Source organism: Trematomus bernacchii, unplaced genomic scaffold (assembly GCF_902827165.1).
Source record: "Trematomus bernacchii unplaced genomic scaffold, fTreBer1.1, whole genome shotgun sequence".
NCBI lineage: Eukaryota > Metazoa > Chordata > Actinopteri > Perciformes > Nototheniidae > Trematomus > Trematomus bernacchii.
The window spans coordinates 3562294-3581435 of record NW_022987910.1 but is presented as its reverse complement, the minus strand read 5'-3'; the positions used below and the strand labels follow the sequence as shown (position 1 = coordinate 3581435).

At 40.9% G+C, this 19142-nt stretch overlaps 1 protein-coding gene across 1 annotated transcript in view; it reads left to right on the top strand.

The window, feature by feature from the left end:
• The window catches only part of grik4 (glutamate receptor, ionotropic, kainate 4), a 143048-nt gene that overhangs the window by 88804 nt on the left and 35102 nt on the right, over window positions 1-19142 (top strand). Inside the window, exons 7-9 of the mRNA XM_034115112.1 lie at window positions 5368-5529; window positions 8547-8699; window positions 9808-9912. Coding sequence (XP_033971003.1) covers window positions 5368-5529; window positions 8547-8699; window positions 9808-9912 — 420 coding nt within the window. The remainder of the gene's footprint in view (window positions 1-5367; window positions 5530-8546; window positions 8700-9807; window positions 9913-19142) is intronic.

The following is a 19142-nucleotide window of genomic DNA, read 5'->3' as shown; positions in this document are numbered from 1 at the left end:
TACCATGCATGCAGCAGAGCTACAGTCTGATTTAGTGGCTGTCCTTGAAACCTAGAGAAACCCTATAATCTCTGCATTTATATCCTATGTAGGGAGATGAGATCTATGCACAAAGAGAAGAGCTAAAACAGGCTGCTTGGTGTAAAGAGTTTCATTTTGGATATCCTGTTTAGGATGTTGGGTTTATAGAGGCTTACACCACTGCAAATATGTGTTTGGATGGGTAAGAGATATGCATAGGGATGGTGGTGTATGGTTCATGACAGAGTACTATAAGCAGCATCAGTCCTCCTGGGATCTCATTATTCACTGCTCAAGCTGACCACATCATGAAAAACACCATGTGGTCCAACAGTCTGGGCTTTACTGCCGGTGAATGTACATGAATGCAGGCGTGAATGGCTCAGTTTGTGAAAGTAAGAGAAATCACAGAAAATATCTAAAAGTCAATTTAAAATAATGAAAGAGTATATATGTAACAGTGAGAGGCTGCTTTTACTGTGGCCAGAGATTTTAACATTGTCAAGCTGTGGCAAGTCCTTCAGAGATACTATCAGCACATCAGCTGTGCTCCATGTACTGTAGAGGTATCAAGCTTGAACATGTTTACTTTTTATTTTCCGGATGGATATTAAAGGCCCAGGACCCCTGCCCACTCCCAATATCCAGGGCCGATGTTTGTAAATCTTTCAATCGGTGTAATCCAGGGAAATCTCTGGCTGAGATACAGTACTTTTACCTCTCGCTGCTCCAGTCTGCAGACACCACGTTGTACACCATTATCCCGGTTCCAAAGAAGCCCAAAGCGCTGTTGACTTCTGTCCATTAGCACTAACCTTATCCATCATAAGGGGGTTCGAGCGGTCATTCCAAGCCTTGATTACATCCTCCCCCTCGACTCACTGGATTTCAATTTTCCTACAGACCAAACAGATCTACAGGCATATGCATCAACCCAAGCACTCTACACTGCCCTCTCCCAACGGGCCTAAAATAACATATATGTGAGAATAGTGTTTACAGAGTATAGATCAGCATTCAATACCATTGTGCGGTTCAAGATTGTAATCGAGCTCAGAGACCTGGGGCTCAACACCGCCCTCTGTAACTGGATCCTGAGCCTCCTCATGGGCAGGCCCCAGGCTGTGTTGATGAACACTACAACATCCTCCACCTGACTCTCAGCACAGGAGCCCCTCAGGGCAGTGTTCTCAGCCCTCTTTTGTTCTTCTTGTGGTCACAAACAGCTTCACCAGTCTGATCATAGAAAGCAACAAGATTGCCTGCAAAGGGAAGCTTGTAGCCCTGACATCTTGGTCATTAACCTTCTCGATTTTAACTCAACAAAAAACCTAATTGTTGACTACAGAAAGCAACAGCCATGCCTCCATCTCTATCAATGAGACCGTTTATTCAGTTTCTTTATTGCAATGCTGTCCACACAAATGTGTTATCCTTTTTTGACTTTATTTGTTTATATCTTAGCCCTATATTTTATGTCTTAGGTACCGATTTTTCCTATACTCTACTTGCACAATTTTCATAGATATTTCTTGAGCTTTGAAGTATGGTGCCTTGGACCCAATATTTTAATTGCCAATGACTCCTTCTCTGTAATTGTTGCACACCCTATAAGGACAAAGAATTTGAACTTGAACTTTGAGACATTGAGAGAATAGTTAAGGGGTCATAAATAAAGGATAAGATGGAGACTTCGTGATCAGGAGGTTTTCAGAGGAAGAAGGACAAGATTTGAGGAGGTGAAGCACCAGTTTTTGGTTGGTTGGCTCGGGCCCCGGCTGCTGATTGATCTCCAGGTGACAGCCGGTGTCGGGGGCCCACGGCCAGACTGTCACTCCCATGCGCTTTCCCACCATCCTGCTCGCTCACATCTTCACTCTGTCGCTCTTTCTTTCTCCCCCACTGCTTTTTAAACTCTCAGTTGTGCTAAAATAATCTTTCACCTTCTTCTCTCTCCATTGATCCAACCCATAGCTCTCTCGCTCTCTCTCTTCATCTTCCTCATCATCATTCTGCTTCCCTACCCTTTTCACCCCAGTTGGTTGGACAGTTGGTTTTTTCACTCCTTTCTTCTTCTACCCTTCAACTCTGCCTTTTCGTTTCTCTACTGCTGGGAACCAACTGTCTTCTGCTAAGAACCAGCGATTTCACTCCACCTATTTAGTATGCAAGAGAGCATAATTGCTCATGTAGAGGGATTTAGGCTGTGCTTTTGTCCGGCTATGTATGTGTGTGAATTTGTATATGAATGTGTGCCAGTGTCTGTGGCCTGAAAGCCCACGAATGCATCACAGTCATTTTATTCAGACATGGCCCTGGGATATATTGGTGACCTTGGTCTTTAGTGAGTCTGCCCAGGTTGCTCAATTATAGGGATTTATTTTTCTGTGTGTGGGCGTGCACGTGCAATTTCCAATTTGAGTTTGTGCGTGAGCTCTCATGTGTATGCACATGCATACATACAGGCACGCTTGAGGGGCATGCTTAATGATAGACTCGTTTGCACAGCTCTGCTTCTAATGATCTATTAAAGTACTCTTAGCAAGTCATTATATGGCCAGTCCCAAAAGGCTTATGAGGCCCCAGAAGGGATGACTAAATATACATGAAGATGAGGGAACATATAATGAAGAGGAATGTATTAGTATATGGCATTCACCTTTGAGTTTATGAACAAGAATAAATAAATAAAGGACAGTGTCAAAAATGTTTCTCAAATGTTCTCCTGACGTGATCAAGACTGGGAATATTTGTTCATCTAGTTTTACTGAGGAACATATAATCCCTCTCTTGGCACTCTTAGACTTTGTATTTATTTTCTTATAATTTGAGAAAATTGCCAAATCAAGTCAGTAGGCTATCAATTTCACTTAATCCTGTTTATATCTGAGTAAAAGAGTCACAGGGACCATTATTCTCATCGTTAACAGACATTTCTTATGAAGTACAAGAGCAGCAAGCAGCACATCCAAATAAATGTAGCTGCCTCATCTTCTAGTTGTGTATCAAAACGATTTGCCCCTTAGCCTTTTTTCCCTCAAATTTGTAAGCTGACTTTCGACCACACAAATAACTAGACATTTATTTTAAAGTTTTAATAGAGATGTCAATTATACCATACATCCACAGAAACTAAACCTGTACACAGTGGGAAATCGAACAACAAACGTTACACTCTCAACAGTAGGGGAAATGTCTTTTTCTGTGTTGTTTTTGTGAAATCTTGTGAGAAGGGCATACCATAAAAATACTGTACTACTCTTACAAAAACAAAAGATTAAAGAGCATGTTGTAAAGTTCAGGTTCTGTAACAAACGCCCTCAGGGTTCAACGCAGTTTAATCTGATAGCAGTATTTGTTAATGACGAATAACAATCTGGTCAGATTGAGTATTTCTTGAATTGGACGTCAGACTTCTCCACTCAAACTGAACGATCAGAGTTGTGTATTTCAAAGTTCAATCAGCTTCATCTCTGGGCCAAGTGAAAGAGATGGGATCAGATGTTTGCCTTCTCTCATCCTCAGGCGATTTTCTTAAAGATATTATATAAGAAGAGGTAAAGACACTTTATGCCTGGGAGATGTGGAATCACTTAGCACAAATATAAATGATTTATTTGTTCACCACAGCACACCACCTGCAGATACAGTATATATAACAACATTCTCCCTGGTGAAGAGTTCCTTCAGCCCAGGACATGTTTCATTCACGTATCACACATACTTTATAACTTTGCTGCTCCCAAACTCTCTTGTCCTTGTAGCTAATTTTAAACCCTCTCTACCTGGAATATTTTTAGCAGACTTTTCCACAGTTGTTTGTAATCAACATGCAGCAAAGTTGCGCGAATGCCTGCTAGGGAAGCTAAACATTTGGGACAATATCTACGGCTTCCTCCGCCCTGCTCTGTTCCGAGGCTGTATCAGTGCAGTCACCCACTGGTGTCTTCACATTGAAATGAGTCATGTTCCTCTTGGTCTGAGAGCCTTTTCCACCTACCTGCTTATCAGTTATTTAATTCACTGACCCTTTTCCCTCTTTGTGTGTGAATGTCCATTATCTCATTTGCCTAATCCCTCTCATCCATTTTGTTCTTACAGATGAAAAAGGCAATTTCTTCTTTTTTCATTTTCTGTTGCAGCATAGCCGTGCCTTAGCTTGAATTCTCCAGAACACAATCATGACTTCCCTTTGGTTGGCAAAAAATGTTTTGGGTTGTTTGAAAAATGTTGGCGTATTCCTTAAATGTTGTACCACATGCACCCTGGGTTTCTACATAGCAGGAGGTTTAAAGCTGGTCGTCGAGGGCTTTGATCATTGTTTTCCAGACAAATTTGATTCCTTTCATTAACAGGTGTCTAGCTTCTCTTCTCTACCTCTTTTTGACCACTGTATCCCATGCACATGCTATCATGTTTTATTCCCATTTGTTCTCCGCATGCCCCCTGCTCTCACTGGTTTTACAACACCAAGTGTCACCTGCCACCTCTTTACTCCCACCCACACCAACCCTTTCATTTTTATTTTCTACCTTACTTTCCCCTCCAATCACTCTAAATCAAGAGTGTCCCTGGCCTTGGTGACAGACAGGTAGACTGTGTCTGGTCTGGCTGTCATAAGCTGGTGGCACGACAGGCTGCCAGGCGAAGGCTGCTACCTGAGGGGGTACCAGGATCTGACACCTCTATTAACCTTCAGGAAACGTCCATCCCCGCTCACAGCATTCCCTCTCCTCCATGTCTTCCTCATCTCTAACTCCACCTGTCCCCTGTCTGCTGTTCCCCAGGTGGAGAAAAAACACCATGTCCCTATGGCCAAATAAGAAAATTATATGTTTTTTCTCTCCTCCTAACCCAGAGCATTTTAATATGCAATTTCTGCCTCACTTTCTCAATAATCAGTCTCAGTGTCCTTATTTTCTTCCCCATTTACTGTCTCCAGTCCGTCTTAGGCTCTTTTTACTGTCCATCTCGCTCTAATGTAGGCCCTTAACATTGCAATCCAGTATTAACATAATGGCCTGTATGTCAAGAATAGCATATGGCCAGTTCAAAATGCATGGTTTTGTGCAGAGGCGCATAGCTAAATGGTGGGAATGAACAAATTGCCGCAGCTTTCTCATGTCAATCAGCCGGAATAATGGGGGTTGATGAATGCTAAGTGAGGCGGATTAAATCGGATGTAAACATATTTGATCAACACATGCCCTTTTTACCTTGACAATGATTCAATGTATCATTTGGTGTTGTTCAAAGTAGATTATGGCAGAATGTGACAGCTTTCATGGGAATAAAATGCATTCACCCAGTAATCTCCATCTGTCTCGCTCTCATTTTGCCCTCCAGGAATTCTCTCTACTTCGACTGGACGACGTGGTGGAGCAACAAGTCAACATAGTTGGATTTTCAGTCTTCAACCAAACTCATCCCTACTTCCAGGATTTTGTGCTAAGCCTCAACCGCTCCTGGCAAGAGAACTGTGACCATGCACCCTTCGCTGGCACCCCAGTAAGTACACACACACACACACACACACACACACACACACACACACCCACACCCACACACACACCACACCCACACCCACACCCACACCCACACACACACACACACACACACACACACACACACACACACACACACACACACACACACCACACACACACACACACACACACACACACACACACACACACAGAGAGAAGAGGAGGGTTACTCATGTGAGAATAATGGTTGAAGCCTTTTTTATGTATTCCCATACCAAGTTCAGACAGGGTTTCCAGTGTACTGCTGCATCTCAAAGTAATCCACCTAAATACTGACGTCATTTATACACAAAAATACCACGGTTTGACATTCATCCAGGTAACTGTTTTATTTGCAGGTGCTGCTGTAGGCAGTTGTTGTTTGGCAGACAACTCATTTGCAGCATCCACCTTCCTTAATACATTTATAATGGATCCCTGTTAAATTTCCGTCAGAAGAAGATGCAAAAGATAAGATAAACTTTGCTCTTCTTAATTCCACTGATCATCAGAAGATTGCTCAACGTTTAACATGTCCTGCTCTGCATATATGAGTGACTTCAAAACAGCCTCAAATCATTAAGCTACTGTTAACATATGAAAGTACAACTGTTGTAGGTTTTTATGTTAATAAACTTGATTAAATACAGTTTTTTTACATTTGAGCCCACCTTAATGAACATTTTGTACTGACAGCAGAACACTCTCATACTTGTTTTATGAGATAGACCTGTCTGAAATGTCTACGTGCTGTTCAGCCGATAAAATGTCGTTAATGACCTGCATGAAAGTGATGACTGCCACCCATTCATAAATGAGCGCTTGTTTATGAGACCTCAATTTATGAGTATTATCTCACTGCCCAATAATCCCTCTCAGGATTAAGCCCTCTCACCCAGAAAGTGTCACTCGTAAAAACGGCATCTCAAAGTAACGAGGGAATTGAGCCGCTATGAGATGAACTCCTGCTTCTGAGTCCAGTAAAGAAGTATTGCAGTGTCATGTCTTTCATGTCAACAGTGGATGAAATTAACTTTCTCCTAATATACTATACATATGAATCTATAATAAATCTTCAATGCCATCAATATTGAAGTGTTTTTTCAATCATTTATCAGTGTCGAAACCAATCAAGCTAACAGTATAATTGTAAATATCTTCAAGTATTAAACCAACATTTTTTTAAAGTAATTCAAATGGAAATGTTTTTGTCTTATCTTTTCTAAACATGACGTGAATATTAAGTAATAGCATCTAACAACAGTCCCAACAAGAACAACATATTTGAGGCAAATTAACAGCTTTTGCAAATGTTCTCAAGGGCTTCATTAGGAACAACAAAGTCAGTAAAGGAAATTATTGAATTAATCCCTGGCTCTATGTAAAACTAAATAAACACATTTAAACCCATGACCCCCATTGGCTGGTGCAACAGGTTAAGAATAGCATGTACAAATGTATTTTGGGCACAGCAGGTCACTCGGATGCTTTTGAGCCTGCGGCAATTAGAACTTGTGACTAATTCGCTAATAACTAGAGAGAAGGCTGATGAACGCAGAGCAAGAAAGTCATTAACTCATTTAGACATGCACGTAGATAATATGCTGTCTTTTCATTTACTGTAATTAGGTCTGTAGGAATTGTAACTGTGGGTCTCATACGTACAAAAAATGCACACATGTGACCTCTTTGCATGTCAATCTGAGACTGTTAATGCATTGAAAGATAAAGACGTGCACCATGCCAACTTCGAAAGATGCAGCATAGATTTAAAGTTTTACAGGAGACAAATTAATGTAGGACAAACAACGCTGCCTAAAAATGTCTCGCGTTTTTGGGGAGGTATTTATATTCTCAAATCAGCATGAAGAAAAGTAGACTAAAATATCAGTAGATAAACAAGACGTGACTGTATTTGTGTTACAGAACATCCAGTAAAACCAAAGGATTAACGTTTTTTTTTGTAAAACAAGCCCGAAATAGTGAAAGCTCATGTTGGCACACAAAGAGAGAACACCTGTGACAGAGCTGCTACGCCGAGAAAAGACTACAACAGATCACTAACAGTATGTTGCTGAAAACTTTGTAAAAACAATAAAAAAATTACATCATAATAAAATCTGCTTGATCATTTTAGTAGACAAGTTTCAGACCTATTGTGCATATTTACTTTCCTATCCACTTACAAAGATGAGTAGATGCAATGGCCCTATTAGCTTCACGGCATAAATATGATAAGATACGAGTGGAATATAACCAGAAACACTTTGCCATTTACTTTTTAATGCTGACTTAACAAACACTAAGACATTATTCCCATCTGTCAAACCTAAAGTGCTGATTGTAATGTCTTCACAGGCTGTTTGTACGCAACATTTTGCTTTAAAGTGCAATCCAGCAATTATGTTTGCCAATTTAAGGTTGTAAGACATCACAGGTTTTCAGTTTAATGGCTTATTGTTCTCTTTGATCCAACATTTATTATGCATCACCATCCCTCCCACTTCCAATATCCACCAAACATCAGGGCCATTTCATCCCAATTTCCATTACACGGATGTACCGCACTGACTCTCCTTTGGCCTCTAATGCAGCGCATCATGCATTTTAATAAAATGTACATAGCAGGATGCAGTGGTAGTGACGAGGAGGCTGTGTGTACAAGGGTGATGAGAGGAAAAGCTGCCTGAAGCTGGCCTTCGCTGAGAACAGGCGGTGATTCAAATGGTCCGGATGTGCCAGCTTCATTGGGGATAAGAGAAGGAAGGACAGTGTCTCTCCCAGAGACAGAGAGAGAGAGAGAGAGAGAGAGAGAGAGACACTTTTCGACGCTGTCAGCAGATCAGAGTCTTTCTAATGATCTAATGGAATAATCTCACTGCCACTCCAGGGATGGGTTAACCCCTTATTGACCGCTAACTACCGACATGGTACACTTGCAGTTTGGAGTCTTTGCAGCTGTGAATGCATAATGTGTGCACTTTCTCTCCCCCTCTGCAGCTCTCCTCAGCCCTGCTCTTTGATGCAGTATACGCGGTGGTGGCGGCCGTCCAGGAGCTGAACCGTAGCCAAAATGTTGGCGCCACCCAGCTCTCCTGCAAGTCCTCCAAGATTTGGGAGCACGGCACCAGCCTGATGAATTACCTGAGGATGGTAAGTTTAACTTTTTGAGAAATGTAGTTATTTTTCTCTATACTCTAGGATAAAACACACCAAAACAAACAAATACAACACCAAAACTAATATGGATTCCTTTCCCTTGTCTGTATTGTAAATATAAATCTACAGCCAGCTATTTTTTAGCTTAGTTTAGCATAAAGACTGATTATAGCCGGCCTTGCTAAGTCTAAAGCTTATGCTTTTTCTTGGCGGTCGCAGTTACCTCCTGGTCGTTTTACCATGAGAAACCAGCAGAAACTCCAGAAAGTCACTGCGCCATGGCAAAAAATGGTCTGCTACCTTTAAACACCGCCAGGCTAACTAACCAGTTGCTTTATTCTTGCAGCAAATCACAGAAATGACAGAACTGATGTTTTTAACTGATATCTAACTCTCGACAGAAAAGTATGTTCCCAAAATGACAAACTATTATCCTTAATTAAAGATATTTCTCAGTTTTGTAAGTTTTCATTTCTGTGTTCGTACTCTCTCACACAACAAGAAGGGCAGGGAATGTCATTATGAGAAGGTACCAGATAATGATAAAGACATTGCCAAGCTTATTGAGATCTTTGTTTTTGCTTTCCTGATGTTGCATATTAATTGGTTATCTTAAAGCCCTTATATTATCGCTGACAACAGATGACACTGTATAATAGTCTGTGCTCTCATCTTTTATACGCTCCTTATCCACTAGGTCAGTTTATCTTGTCTCTACATTATACTGAGAGACAACAGAGAAGGAGAGATAAAGATTAGCTGTCAGTGAATAAAATGTGTTATCCTATTAGGGAGAAATGGCTGTAACTGATAGGGCTATCAAAATGCTTAAATGTGATGTGTTCGATATCAGACTGTTTGTCTTCCTCTCTCAGAGGAAGAAGACCTGACTAATGGCTTGTCTATTCTGTGGTAAATTGAAGATATAACAGCCTCGTTCTTCATATTATTATTATAAATTTGACACATTTCAAGAGGCTGATCCAGAGCCAGTAGTGCTAATGTAGCCTCTAGTCAGATCTATTATAGCTGCTGCTTAGAGGGAGCAGGCTGTATTTCTTTGGGAGGTATTTTAACATGTTGCTGTCTCTGTGTTGGATAGGTAGAATTGGAAGGTCTAACGGGCCACATTGAATTCAACAGCAAAGGTCAGAGGTCTAACTACGTCCTGAGGATCATGCAGAACAGCAAAGATGGCCTAAGGCAGGTAAAGTAACTCCCAATCCTACAAATCCTATGTTGGTATTATCTGTCTTCAAAATAACCACATGCTATGGTTTCAGCATCAGCACTGCCTTTCAACAGCTTGTAGTCCATCCCATTGGTTCAAGAGAATTTACATATAAATAGTGTGCTATACCAGAAGTGAATCGCAAAGATTCTTCCATTTGCTTTTTAGATAGACACTGGCCATAATATAGCTGTCACTGCTGAACACAAAGCTCTTCAGCACACACCTGCCTGATCTCTGTAGGGCACTTCTATGGGCAAATGTTACCGTTGTTTTATGGCGGTGAGGTAACTTGTGCTGCATTGTACTGCAGGGAGCGGCGATAACACTTGCAGGGGTTCTGCTCTGAACACCAGCTCAACTGACATCTTTTGGTCCAAACAATTCCCATTATCATGCTGGCAAGAGTGTCAAGATAGAACAAAAAAATGAAAAGTAGTGATGCCATTTTGAAGGTGCAAAGAGGCATACTGGATTTGTTGGGTTGAAACACAAGACAGACAGTTTTTGCTATGGGTTTTACAGATATTCCTCAGTTACTTTTAGATACAAATTTGAAGCTGTTATTCTTTATGGAATGAAAGAACATTTAGTCATATTTAAGTCTCACAAAATGACTATATTGTATCAGCAGGAATTTGTGGGTGGTGTTGATCAAACACCAGTCACTCCATTATTGCCCCAGTGGATGCTGGGATTTCACGCTTCCTACACTAGCGGTCTTGTTGTTCTCTCTGGCTTTCTGAAAATACTCTACATGCACCACAGGCATTTGAGTCTATGCTCTGAACCACACTGCGCAATCTCTGAAACTGCTTGGTCTCCCTCAGAATCTCTTTGCCTCACTTTCACACCAGGGAACATAAATACTTTACAATTTCTCTAAATTGAAGACATTTATCAGGATTACAAGGAATGAAAGTAGTCAGTAATGAAATGTAAGTTACGAGAGGCTTTGAGCAGGTTTTAGTGCTCTCTAATAATGAATGGATGGCAGAACTACTGCTGCTCTTGTTCTCTGGACTGTATCAATTGCTTGGGGATTGGTGATATTATATTAGGGTTTTCAATGTTTCTTGTCAGGGATCCAGAAATCAAACATTCAGCAGATTTAAAGGTCACCTATCATGCTATTTCAAGGCAATAGCATAGGTCTCAGATATATAAAAATATATAAAAATGAATGTCTATGAAGTGTTTTGCTCAAAATACCAAACAGATCACCCATTCTAGCCATGCCTCATATCCCTCCGTTTCAGCCCTGTTACTAAAGTGCTGATTCGGGGTATAAAGCTTTAAAAAAAAAAAGAATTTGAAAAAGAAAAAAATAGAGGGGGCGGAGCTTATGCCTGCTCATGCGGGACCCGGCAGATACTGTCTAAACGCTGCGGTGATGAAACGCCATATCATGTTCAAAACCACATCAAAGATTATTTCTGAAACAGTATGGAGCTCAAATGCTTTTTCTCTTGCGGGTTTACCACAGGGTGAGTTCCTTTTTCTATCCTGCTTCTTACACATACTCTCTCCAGTACAGGTTAGCTCTGAGTGTTAGCGATGCTTGCTAATGTAAACAAAGACCATATTACGTCCAAAACACGTCGGGCACTGATTCTGATAGCGACGTTTCTGATAGGGCCGTGGGTCCACCATCCGACATGACGTAATTTACATCATATCGGATGGCAAATCTGGATCAGCTCCATTGTACCCCCGTTTTTAGAGATTTGCGCACGGACGAAAAGAGAGAGGGTTTTATTTTCTGACACTTTGTGAGTTCCCTGACACACCGGGGACACATTTATGTATAAAAGACATAAAAAAGTGCATTTTGCATGATAGGTCCCCTTTAAAATATCTATGTTAAGACACACTGTCTGAAAAACAATTAGTTTTTGACATCAACGCATTAAAACCCATTATTACACAAAACTTCCCAGACATTCTCTCATTGTAATGTTGTCTAAATATTGAAATCGAGGAGTGAAAACCTTCTGATGGAAAACTGATATATAACACTTAAAGGGGACCTATCATGCAAAATGCACTTTTGTACGTCTTTTATACATGAATATGTGTCCCCGGTGTTCCAGGGAACTCACCAAGTGTCAGAAAACACAACCCTCTCTATTTTCCTCCATACCCAAATCTCTAAAAAAGGGGCTGCAACGGATCTGATAAAAACTGATCCAGATTTGAACACTATCCTGACGTCAGGACAGGTGGCACTACGGCTATTGGGCCAACTCCACCAATCAGGAGGAGACAGACACGGCCATTGCCGTTCGAAAGCGCTGGAGACGCTGTAGTACATATGCCAGGCCTGTAGATGGTGCTGTTCTCACATAATCTGCCCTTGCGAAAACAGAGCTAAAAAATTTCAAATTGAGCAAAATGAGGCATGGCTAAAATGCATGATCTGTTTGGTATTTTGAAAAAAAAAAAGTATAAATATGCCTTATATAGGTATGGTCCTACACTATATTATTCAAATATAGCATGATAGGTCCACTTTAAGGAACCTCTGACCGGGAATTTATCGAGGTGGTTGGAGACAAGAGCATTGTTTCAAATTGAAGACTGGCTAGGGAAAATCTGTGTGGGCAAAGTGATTGTCCTGTACTCATCCATCAACAGCAGCTCGAAAAAGCTCCAGTGGGGCTCACCCGTCTACAGCAGTACAAATCTGTGGTTGATCTAGCAGGTAAAAAAAAGAAGGATTTATTGGAAGAAAAATAAGTGCTCAAATGTAAACATCAGCGCATAAAAAGCAGAAACCTTGAATAGCTGAGTGGTAGAGGAAGAAGGATCTAGATGATTGCTTTTATGGTAATCCGCAGCTAACACTAGGTTTCAGACTATTTATTAAGAAAAAAAATGTATGAGTCACAAAATAACTTTATTTTGTATACTAATGTGTTCTGTCAGATATTGCAGTGTGTCAGACTCTGTACTGGGGAATCCAAGACGGATGGATGGAGTTATAAAACAAAAAATATACTTTCAATTTCTTCTGCCAACCCTGTTTAAAGAAGTGGCAAGTTGTTGTTTCCATGCCAACAAAGTATCTAGACACACTGCAGCAGTACTTGACATTGTGTCTGGGACATTACATTACATTGCATTTAGCTGACGCTTTTATCCAAAGCGACTTACAATAAGTAACATTAAAGATTTAAGATAAGATCTACATAACATGTTGAACTAGAAAAGGGACATTTTGCAACAGAAAGTCTTGAGGGAACAAGCATACATCAAGCTTCAGTATGGCCATATGTCTTGAGACAAGAAACATACAGAACTAGAAGGACATCGGAGAGCGCACACCTCTGCCAAGGCTGCTTCTATAATGGATTTATTACCAAGTGATTCGGATCCACTCCAAAACTTTATGGGTTCTTCCTTGGCCAATGCTACACCCTTTCATCAAGTTTCCTAGAATTGGGCTTATTTTTCCCATACACATGCTTACAAACAGACGAAGCAACAAAACAATTTAAAAAACATCCAACAAACAAACTGAAAACGTCCTTTGCGAGACTAACCATGAGTGGGAAGTGCTCTCGACTTGAATACTTTATGTGCAAGGGCAGACATTAGCTCTAAGTTCATAACCAGAGCATTAATGTACCGTATCTATGCTTCATTTGTAAGTCAAGTTACCTAGGGTTATCCTCTTTTATACTATAACCACTACTTTTATTTGGCATAAGGCAAGTGACGACCAATCCCTTAGTAACTGGACAACAGCAGTTTTCTTTTCCCCGTCGCTTTCCCCGTCCTCACTCACATTCAGTGCACACAATAAGGATTATACCTGCATGCATCTTAATTTACGTGTGTCTTTTTATGAGTGGATGTCCCAGATTATTCAGAATGCCATCATTTAAACATACCGCAGCTAAACCATTTGCTTTGAAACCACTGTTTTTATAAATGCCAAGACTTTAGTGTTTTATATTTCATCTTCAGGCCTGATTCTTGATGTAAAGCTATAAATGTAATCCCTGAAATGTATGTGTTCATGGTGCTATACTAAACTGTGCACAGTATTTTCCCTTGAAATACCTGTCCCTCACCCTGACAGCTGTGTTTTCCCTGCTGCCCTGACTGTTTTCCAGTCGATGCTGCATTGTGTATGCTGGTTATTGACTTGTCCATAATCCAACAAACATTCACCCCTCTGCAGCAGCAGATAGCTGTATTTTTGCTGCTTTATCTACAGCATTTTTGTATTTGTTGTTATACTACTATAAGATACAGACAAGACATAAACGGTAAGATAGCACAGAGACGAAAAAATGATTTCCACATCTCTGTGTTAAAACATTTGACCCTTTTGGATTTGATGATATCCGTGAATGAGGGGATTGAGTGTCAGAAAAATCTTACCTCAGCAACCCGTGAAAGAGTCAGACAGAAATCCCATCCGCCTTTATTAACCTTGTCTGCCTCTCTCTGTGTCCCCTCTTTATTTTGGCACTGGGCCAGTCAAGCAGAAGGGTAATGCTATCAGGCCTAATGTGATGATTTCAACCAGAAGTATTATAAAGCACTCTTGCCAGTTATGTTAATGGAGAGAGGCAAGGTGTTAGACAGGGGACAGGATGGGGGTGTTGTTTGTTTTGTTGACTAACACCTCCCACATGCTGTTGGGTTGGGGCTGCTTCATCCAGGCAGACAGTACAGGTGCCAGGGCCTTGCCAGACATAAGGAAGGTGGCTCACTACCCACACCAACTCTCACAAAAAGAGTTTGGGCTAAATATATCCAAACAAACGAATATGAAGTTGATATTTCAAGTATTTTCTCTGGTTAAAATAAGAATTCTATTCATAGTTTACAACCGCGCTATGCCAATAAATGCAAATTAAAACAATAGAAAAGAAAACCTTCCATCAACTTTCAACCAAAACTTTCTGGAAATAAAGCAACGAGTCATGCTGTACATATCTCCATTTCTCTTCCCCACTTCCACTAATTTTCCTCAGTCAGTATGAACCACCATCCGCTCATCCCGAGCCCTGTGGTTGGCTATAGATCGCCTCACATGTGAGACCATCAGCTCCTTTGGGGTTCAACACTATACAGCCAATCACTGTCAAAAATTGAATTTCTCTGGCAGGCATTTCACACATTAGAACAGTTTCCTGCTGCTCTCTGCTCCGCCTTTCTCTATTGTATCTATCTAGCTATCCATCTATCATTATTTATCTGTCTGTCTATTTGCCTCCCTGTCCATCTATTTAGTCACCATCACATGTATGTTTACCATCTAGTGCTACTTGCCTTGCAAAACTACTCTTTCATGCATTAGCAGTCATCATTTATACGTTTAAAGAAGATACATATTAATGTTAATGCATTGATTCAGTAGCAATGTATTCATCATTAAATGTCATTCATTCAAATGACAAGTAATAATAGATTTCTAGTTTAACAAAAAACAAACCTCCACACCTGTAAGATTGCAGAGTCCACACCGGTTTCTGCTGGTTTGTGATCGGCAGGAAGAAGACAATTTTATAATTTATAAATAATTTATTATTGTAGTGTTTAGTTTTACTTTTCACACACATGGTGTGAACCACATCAAGGACCAAAGAGAGATTGTGATATTACCATTATGGCAGTTGAAATGTTGAATTAATACTCTGCATTCAGAACATTTGAAACTGTTCTTTTTATTTTTCTGTTTAAATTATTCATTCATAATACATTTTGACCAAGTTTGGTCTGATGCAAAACTCATCACAGTTAGATTTGTAGCTATAAAATCTGAAAATGAACCATCTAGAGATCCATAACATACAATCCAGTAATAGCTCTACGCTTGCAAACAACCATTTCAGATGACAGTGGAGTTAACCTACCTTAGTTCCAGGATATGATGTCGCTGCATTATGCAATAATCTTTATTTGTTGAGTTTTGGCAGGCAAAGTACATTTCCCAGATGCTCCTGTGCTAGCGGCCAGGTGTGCCAATGATGATGGTTTAAGAAGTTGGCATGACATTGTGCATGGTCTGGCTGAGGGACCACTGGCACCTGTAACCAACAGTCCACAGAAGAGGCAAGATACGTAGATGGAGGGGGGAGAGGGGGAAGAGAAACGAGGAAAGGGGATGACAGGCGGAAAGTAAATGAGACAGAAAGGGCATGCAAGAAAAAATAGGCCAGGAAGAAAAGAGGCAAAGACGAAGCTATATAACTAGAAACAATCTTTTCTGCATGTCAAATAACAGTGGGGGCTCAATTTTCTTCCTTTATGTGCACTGTGTTTTAACTGTCACCGCATTTAATGATTATAGGGCAACAACTTGACCTTCTCTGCTATTTCCTGTTTGAACGACTAATCATATTAAAGGAATAGGCTGTAATCCTCCTTGTCCTTTTGCTACGGCTATTCACAAGCTAGTGTAATGAGCTAGATAAAAGAGACTAGAACTATATGGGCTTGTGTGTGTGAATGTGAATGTGTTTCTGAGGGTATATATTCTGCAGATGGAGTGAACACCAGGGGTACGTTTCAAAACACTTACATTTGGATTGTACAGATGAATAATATAACTCAACTTGTTTCCCTGAATGTACAGACTGCATTCTCTTTAGGAACATTAAAAGACGGAGCACTTTCCTAACTCAACCTCTTGCTGCTATCGTTTAAATTATTTTCTTTGTTTTCAGAAGTATAAGAGTCACTTTGTGTGATATTTGGATACTGGCTGACTGATATATCTGACATTAGTTCACAGTGTGTGTGTGTGTGTGTGTGTGCATGTGTGTGCATGTGTGTGTCAGCGCCTGTGTGAGCATGGAGTCTGTGCCAGCCTGGCTCTGCATACTCTCACACACAACGAGCCCACCAGCATCTATGCATGTTTAGCACAAGTCTGTTCCAAAACAATCACACTGCAGCCTGCCAGCCAACCGCGCCACAGCACACACCAAACTGAGAGAGTGTTCCAGCTTCTCTGCAGAATCCCTGGACTGGCCCTCTCTTTCTGCATGAAGCACATTGACAGCAGCACTCCTGTTAATTGGAAGAATCTGCAAAACGAGTAATTATTGCAGTTTGGGGTAGGCAAGATCATTCCTCTTACAGTGCTAGGCTCGGTTGTGGGACACTGTGTGAGAGTCCAGAAAAGAGGATGGTATTCTGTGTGTGTTTGTGTGTTAGCACGTGCCTCATTGTTCATATCTGTGCATTGCAAAGGGCTGCAAATACTCTATGCCACCTCCTGGAGAACAGAGAACCACCAATTTAGTTTTATAATGGAGGCACTTCATCACAGCTTTAGTACAGAAACCACCTGAGAGAGAGAGAGAGACAGAGAGAGAGAGAGAGAGGTGTTTGTTTTTTACTCATAGTTTGCGTTAAAGGGTCATTTTTAGAGACTACAGAGCATCAACCATGTTTGAGTAAATTACAGCAGGTCACGCCAAACAGAAATGCCAAAGGGCGACTCCAGCATGACGGAAAGCTAATTGTTCTCATTATTGAGTCTACAGGTGCTCCGAAAAATTCGATGCTCAGGAATAGATTTTGCTCTGACATTCTACCACACTCATAATGTGTTTTTATGAAGCCTGCAAGGTTCGCACCAGAGATCGAACTGAGTTGATCTGCCATAGCTGTAAAACAAAGGTTAAGGAAGCATGAAATAATCTAACACATTCTTTCAGTGACTGGGACTTCAGTGCCTGATGTTGGGCCTATTTTTCTTTCTTTGTTTAAACCAAATTCTGCCTCCCTGATCTGCAAACCAAAATCTCATCAACATAACATAAAAATAGGTTGGGGCTTTTTCCATTGAGTTCTTTTTCTCCATTATTTCCACTGAAGTAATAGAAATCCCTCCCTAGGCGAATGTGCGAGCTGCCCAAACCACCCCTGGCAGATTTACTGAAATACAAAGCAAGTGTCCCAACTCATTCCTTTTCATCAGGGCAGATTACATTTGCAGCAGCATTAAGGATGATTTGGTTAAATACAAAGAACTGACTACATTTCTAGATCATGTAGAGCATATTCCATCTATGTTTGACACCTCAATCAAATTCATTTAAATTATTTAGCCTTATTTCCCCATGACATATATTCAGCAGTGCCACAGCTCAAACCAGTTGTTCATTTAATAACAAATAAAAAAAACAGGATCCTTCTTTGCAGTATACACTTCTTTTAACCTTGGATATTGAATTTGTGTAATGTTGTCTTTCTACCACACATTTCCATCCCATGTTCTTTGCATTTGTTTGTCCCCATAGTGAATCTTTGTGAAGAGATCATCTATAAACTATTCATCTTCCAAACATGTCGGAGTAAGCCCTATCCAATTTACTGAATTATCATTTGAGCATTTACAGCCAGATTGCTTTTTTTTAAATAAACTTGGGTCCCCAGGTGTCCTTTTGTCAAGGTCTTCATAGGTAAAGCTAAAAAAATGCAGGTAGCGTACTAAGAGGCGACCCTTATTAAACCCATCTGCTTCCCTGTATCTGAGGGAACTCTGATTGCCTGGCATATCTCAGACACAGACACACACACACACAGACACATCTTGCACGCATACTTCTGGACACACGCACACTGCATGGGCACCACTTCAATTTGCAAGAAATGATTTGAGCTGTGTTATTTACACAAGACTTCCTCCAGTTAAAGGGTGAATGTGCTCGTTCAATTTCTTTCTCTTTTGTATCGGATTTATTTATTTCCTGTCAGTGCTGCTCCTATGTTTATTACGGCAATCTGATTTTTCCTTCCCCTACCCTTTTTCTTTGCTCCCACCCCATCTCTGAGAGCACTATTACTCTTGCTGCCCACTCTGCTGTGGATGCAGATGCACTCAATTCAATTTCTCTACGCTGCTGCATAGGAGAAGGAAGGAGGGAGGGAGGGAGGGAGGGAGGGGACAGGTACTGAGAGGGAGAAGGATAAAAGGGGGAAATAAGAGGATGAGAGGTGTGGGCTGGTGCACAGCAGGTTGACAGATTCCAGACTGCCTCCACCCTTTTTTCTCTCCTTGAAGGATATTATCATAGGAGCTTGACGTAGCTCGGCACACCACGGCCTGGCTTGGATCCCTTTCTCCGCCTCAGGCAGAAACAAGTACGTCTTAACCAGGTCTGATAGACGTACAGGTCTAATAGGAAAGAGCTGGTGCTTGAGCTACTGCCACTAAGGTTAGAGTAAGGCGAGAC